The 6,592-nt window shown below is 38.4% G+C and overlaps 1 protein-coding gene across 1 annotated transcript; it reads left to right on the forward strand.

Moving 5' to 3' along the window:
* The first annotated feature begins 2,817 nt into the window (after window positions 1–2,817).
* Window positions 2,818–4,953, forward strand: LOC139926270 (OX-2 membrane glycoprotein-like). Its single transcript, XM_071917924.2, has 4 exons — window positions 2,818–2,880; window positions 3,260–3,349; window positions 4,118–4,369; window positions 4,544–4,953. Exons 1-4 carry the CDS (start codon window positions 2,841–2,843, stop codon window positions 4,951–4,953), a joined length of 792 nt encoding a protein of 263 aa, XP_071774025.1. The 5' UTR covers window positions 2,818–2,840.
* The last annotated feature ends 1,639 nt before the right edge of the window (window positions 4,954–6,592 follow it).

Here is a 6,592-nt window from a genome sequence, read left to right on the forward strand (position 1 = left end):
CCCGTGCAACACAACATGCTTTAAGGATGATTCATTTTGGAATGAACACTTTCATTTTTGAACACACATACCTTGTTATGACTCTTGTACAGTAAGCCCCGGACCCTTGAACTTCTTTCAGGCAGCCACCATCAAAGTTCTGGCTTTTTCTGACCTTCATTATAAATGCAAAACCACTCATTTGAAAGTACAATACCGTGAGAAAGGTTTAGGTTGTAACATCTGCTCTTATCTAGCCTGTGTTCCAGACTCCTGAATCGTGACCCGCCCACTCTTCAGATTTGGTCGAGCGATTCAGAGAGTCTGGTGTCGCTCTGTTGAACGGCGATTTCTCGATCAGAAAAAAAAACGATCGGGCCAATCAGCGCCTTTGTGGCCGGAATTAAAGATTGAACTCTTAATGCCTGAAATCTAAAAGTAAAAGTCAGTAAATGGCATCACTGCAGATAACAGTAGCTAGTTTTGAACGTGATTGTTGATAAATTCATGTGTGCTAAAAAGTGAAAATGAAGGGTTCACGTCCAAAAAGCTGTACTTGCATTGTGAAAAAAAACATTACCTGAAGTTCATCATTAACTGTCTATAATGTATATAGGTGCATATTCTTTTAATGAGCTCCATATTTTATCATTTTTGTATTACCAAGCACTTTTTAAGAGTAGTTGTCAGTTTGTTGTTAGGCACCTTAGCTGTTCTAAAATCACTGTAAACCACAGCCTCTTGGGGCTTATTGCTTTAATAAATCTCTTCAAATGTACCACTGAAGTGCAACCTTTGTTTTTTTCAAGGCTGTGGCTCATAAACAATCCCTGACAGACACATAAACAATAGTCAGCAGAAGTTAGGTAGTTTCCTACTGTAGTTAACGGTAAATAGGAATTCTAACTTCCCCTTGACAATGTTTTGGTACACAACATGTAGGTTTCACATGCAAGATTGAATTATATGAGATTAATTGTTGTTATTGATGTGTGCTTTCTCTACGGTAAACCATCTGCTCCGGGACAATGGTGGGTTAATTGGTTAAGGCACATACCGTATATCCTGAGTTCAAATCATGTGACATGGGGTTTTTTGCTGCTCTACACAGGAACACAGTGAGTAAACAGGACTTCTCAGTACTACAGTAACAATTTATCTTTGACAGCCATTTCCTGGACGTTATACAATCATAGAATATTTAACTCTTGCATCAGGAGTGAGAAAAGTTTCAGAATGACAACACCAATCCAGCATGCTGTGAGTGAGTCATGCATGCATACAGGATGGCCGAGGGGGACGATCTTTTGTCATTTTAACGCTGGAGGATATGTTAAAGGACTAATTCACCCAAAAATGAAAATTCAGTCATTATCTACTCACCTCCATGCCAGTTGGAGCTCTAGTGAAGTTTGTTAGTCCGTATGACAGTCGCAGAGCTTCCCAGCACGACTCTGTAGCAGCCTTCCCGAAAACAATTAGGAATGGAGGACCGATCTTTAGAGTTCCAAAAATAACAAAAAATAACCATGAAATTACTCCATACCGCTCCTGAAGCATAATCCAAGTCTTCTGACGCCACACGATCGCTCTGTGAGTGGAAAAAAAAACTAAATTTGATCCGTTATTTCATAAAACCCAAGGCGATCTGCATTGTATTTCCTTCCGCATTGCCGATCGACTCGATTTTCATGAAATAATGGATCAAATTTAGTTTTGTTTTTTTTCCACTCATAGAGCGATCGTGTGGTGTCAGAAGACTTGGATTATACTTCACGACTTGGATTATACTTCACGAGTTATTTTTGGAACTCTAAAGATCGGTCCTCCAACGCTTCAATTGTTTTGGAGAAGGCTGCTATGGAGTCGTGCTGGAAAGCTCCGCGACTTTTATATTCTTTACTAGAGTTTCAGCTGGCATGGGGGTGAGTAGATAATGACTGAATTTTCATTTTTGTGTGAACTATTCCTTTAAGTGGTGCCAAGAACCTTATTCCCACGGTGGCCATTGAGTGTGACGCAGTTCAAAATGGCTGCTGAGGAGGGAATAAGGTAAAAGCAAGGAAAAGCATATTTCAAACCTCAGATTACCATCATCACACGCTCATCAGACATTTGCTGCTAGTAGGTTTGTACTGGTCCAGTTTTACATTAGAACTCTGACCTGGGGCAAAGATCTGACAACACATGAACCACATGACAAAGTTCAGAACAAAACACCAGAGGCCGCCAAGCTGAACAACATGGGAACTTCCTGCTTCTGGGAAATTTTTTTTTGGACCACTTGAGACTTCTCAACAAGTGTGACAGATGATGAATGAATGAATCTACAGTAAGTATGTCACTGCACTTTCCAGTAATCATAGTTTCACCATACAGTAGTGTGAGCTGTAGTGAACAAGTTTCATACATTATTTCTAACATAAATGACTATAATATTCCTGTGGGTTTTTACAGTGCATCTGTGGTACTTAATGAGTTTACAGTGACCTTATCACACTTTATAGTATGTGTTTATCTCCTATGGTTTTAGTTTCTGTACAGTACCCTTATAAAAAATTATTATAGGACTTTAGTCCTTCTTCATAAGGTCTTGTAAGGAAAATATATGCAGTCAAATTGGAAGTCCTCGCTCTATCTTGAGTTTTGAAATAAGACAATGATCATAAAATGGCTTTAAAGCAGTTTTTACAACTTAAATTATAGGAATATAGAATGTTGTGACTTGATTGAAGGTTTCTCTCCAATTAGCCAACCTAAGAAGGAATCCCCTATTGAGTTTCACTTTTGGTTTTGTTTGCTTCTGTTTAAAAGTCCCTGTCACAGAGAGAAAACCTAAAGGGTTTGAACACTCCCAGATAATGCTGCAGGTCCTGCTGCTCGTGTACGTGCTGTTTAAAGGTAGGTTGCACAACTCTACAGGATGTCGAAGGTTTGTTTTACTGCTTAGGTGGATGTTAACCTTTATGATGAAAATTCATCCTATATAGCCTGCATGATGGTAAGTATAGCCTGCTATGAAACTGATGTATTAACACGGTCTTTTATGGAAAATAGGTATAAGTACTACTTTACAAAAAGTATATTTGTCTATATTGCTGGTTGTTTACCTTATTTGTTTACCTTAGCTTATCGCCGCCTGCATGGGGTCAAAGCGTGCGCACTAATTTTAATTTAGACTACCACTACAAATCTGTATAATGGCTTGATCACCAGTCTTGATTACCAAAGTGTAATTTACTATCAGTCTATTTACCGACATTCTGCTGTTTTTCCATAGCCGTCTCTTCTGAAGTCATCGTCAGTGGAGACGCCACAGCTGACTTCGGAGGGGACGCACATTACAGGTGCGCGGTGACAGATATAACAGGTGACTATGGAATGTTTCAGATTTGGTCCGTTTTATAAGATAGCCCAAAAATGCGTTTGTTGCTCCAGGGATCGTTATTTTTATAGTGGGGAGGGGATTGTTGCATTATGGCTTGTAAGCCAGAGGCAGGGTTATGTTTTAAATCTCTTCTTAAAAAGCATTTTTATGAAAAAGCCTTTTTATAATCCCCGATTTTATAATTTCCTTTTATAGGTTCTAGCAAAAAAAAAAAAAAAAGTATTTTTTTAAAGTCTATTTTCATGCTTAATTTGTTCTATTAAATTCTAATTAATTTAATTGAGGCTAATTTGCAGGTTACCACTTTACATATTGCTTTTTCTTACAGCTCACTGTAAAGCACTTTATAACTGAAAAGTGCTGTACAATAAAGTTTATTATTAGGCTATTCTTATTATGTGGAGCTATAACCCCTTGTCTTGTTTTACCAACTGATGTTTGCCTGTATGGTAGGTAGACTATATGTGGGCAATTTGTTATGTTTCATTGTGCTTTAGGCTGTGTTTTTACTGTAAACACTGTCTGCAAACCAATTCCCTTATGGGACAATTACGTTTGAATGAGTAAATGAATGAATAAATCTATAGAATTTAAAGAGAAGATGAAGTAATGACTTTGATTGTGTATGTGCTTTGAGTTGTATGTTGAGTTATATTCATATAATTTCTCACTCATTTTTTAAATCATTTTTCAGTTATTACCATGAATGCATAAGAGAGACAAAATGTGACCCGTTTGGCTTCCCAACAGGTGTGCTGCAGGTGACGTGGCAGAGGCTTTACAAGGACGAGGCCATAGAGAACTTGGCATCCTACAACAAACGGTTTGGTAAACAAATAAATGAGCCTCACCGGGGCAAAGTGATCTTCACAGAAGCGTCTCTCAGCTCAACATCCATCACTGTGAAGAATGTAACATGGGGAGATGAAGCCTGCTATATTTGCTCATTCAATGTGTTTCCCGATGGGTCCAAAAGAAAGCAGATTTGCCTCACTGTGCAAGGTAAATGGCAGCATAGATATATTAAATATTATCATCTGTCCGATGTACAGTAATAGCAGTCTTTTGGGCAGAGGTCAACACTAAAAGTAACAGTCTAAATATAGGACATCCAAATAAATGAAACTTTAGCTCACAGAATGGCACCAAAATGATAAGTTTCATTTCTCTACCAAGGCATATCTGAGGTGACAACGCACGTGCAGCAAATTCCCAGCAGTGGGCCCGAGGCAGACGTGGAAGTTGTGGTGAGCTGCTCTGCCACAGGTAAACCGGCTCCGGCCGTTCAGTGGGACATCCCATCCAGCATCGACAAGGAGCCAAGTCACAGGACGGTGACGAACGACGACCACACCTTTACCACCAACAGCAGCGTCGCTCTGCGGCTGCCGCCACACTGGGGGGGAAATGTGGACTGTCTGCTGAACACAGGGACGAGGGGGCAGAGACAGGAGCGGATTCACATTCCTGATTTATCTGGGCGTGACAAGGAGACAGTGGACCAGGGTAAATATATCAGTGTTGTTTCTATACTGCCATACTGTCACAACACAACCCCTGGCAGAAAGAGAAAGAGGTATGAGTAGCTATAGTATAGTAGCCTATAGTATAGTATAGTAGCTATAGTATAGTATAGTATAGTATAGTATAGTATAGTATAGTATAGTATAGTAGCTATAGTATAGTATAGTATAGTATAGTATAGTATAGTATAGTATAGTATAGTAGCTATAGTATAGTAGCTATAGTATAGTATAGTAGCCTATAGTATAGTAGCTATAGTATAGTATAGTAGCCTATAGTATAGTAGCTATAGTATAGTAGCCTATAGTATAGTATAGTAGCTATAGTATAGTATAGTAGCTATAGTATAGTAGCCTATAGTATAGTATAGTAGCTACAGTATAGTATAGTATAGTACAGTATAGTAGCTATAGTATAGTACAGTTTTATGAACCTCACTAGTAGTCAAGTATTTATATCTTTATTCATTTAGTCACTCTTCTTTAGCCATCATAGCATCTTGTGTTCTTATCTGTTGTGTTTTAATGTATCTTGGCTGCTATGACGATTCAATTTCCCTTCTGGGATCAATAAAGTTATCTATCTATCTATCTATCTATCTATCTAGCTATCTATCTATCTATTGTATAGCCTACTTGCTACTGAAAAATACCTATAGTACAATACAGTATAGTATAGTTGCTACTGTAAAGTATATACCCTATAGTACAGCGTAGTGTGGCATAGTATAGTACAGTACAGTACAGTACAGTATAGTATACTAAGTGTGTACTGCACAGGTTATTCAACATTTACACACCTGTGCTGTATATATTCCTCTAAAGCTTTACACTGCAGTAAAGTGCTGCAGCCTCCAGAGCTCATTAATAATCTGACATCATCACAGTACAGACACTGGTTTCAGTTTCACTAGTTCGGTTTCATGTTCTAGAAAAACTCTGACGCATGACCGTGAGTAAATTAGGTAAACACCAGCTGTCTGTGGAAGTCAGCTGATAGGTGGTTGATTAGATCAGTGGGGGGGGGGGGGGGGGAAGTCAAGTATTAGCATACAAAATAAAGAAGACTACCATGGAAACATGCCAACTTCCTCTTCTCTGGAAATGTTATTGACGTTATCTCTTTACTTAACTGGAATCTTTTTGTTGTATTCTCTAGGTGGCGGACTTTCTAAATCAGGGATTGCGGTTGTAGTTGTTCTTATAATATTAATTTCCTGTATTGTCATCTTTGCTCTGGCGAGGTGGAAAAGGTGAGATATTACTTATTAAAACTGTGTCAGACAATTGTTTACCAGTAGATGTAGTGAGATATTTAGAATTCAACTTATTGGTGAATGTAAGCCTAGTAGCAGAGTCCTATCTGTGTGTGATGTGCACCTACACTATGATAAACTGTGCTTTCTTTTCTCTCTAACAGGTTGCAGGGCGGCAGTATTGTCACGTACCACAGAGGAGATGGAAATGTAAAAGTGTAACATTTAGCCTCTTAGACATCAGTTTTAGCCTGTGGTTACTTTGGATAGTAAGCGACATTCCTGCATTATGAAGATTTGGAAGTCCGAGTGACAAAATGAAAAGGCTTTTGCTCACTGGATCATCTATACTTTACAGATATTTAATGAATTTAAGCTAATGATTGTTTTTTTTCCAGTTTTTGGAAAATGAACTCTCATATTCATTCACATTTCTTTTGCATCCA

Source organism: Centroberyx gerrardi, chromosome 21, assembly GCF_048128805.1.
Source record: "Centroberyx gerrardi isolate f3 chromosome 21, fCenGer3.hap1.cur.20231027, whole genome shotgun sequence".
In the NCBI taxonomy this organism is placed as follows: domain Eukaryota; kingdom Metazoa; phylum Chordata; class Actinopteri; order Beryciformes; family Berycidae; genus Centroberyx; species Centroberyx gerrardi.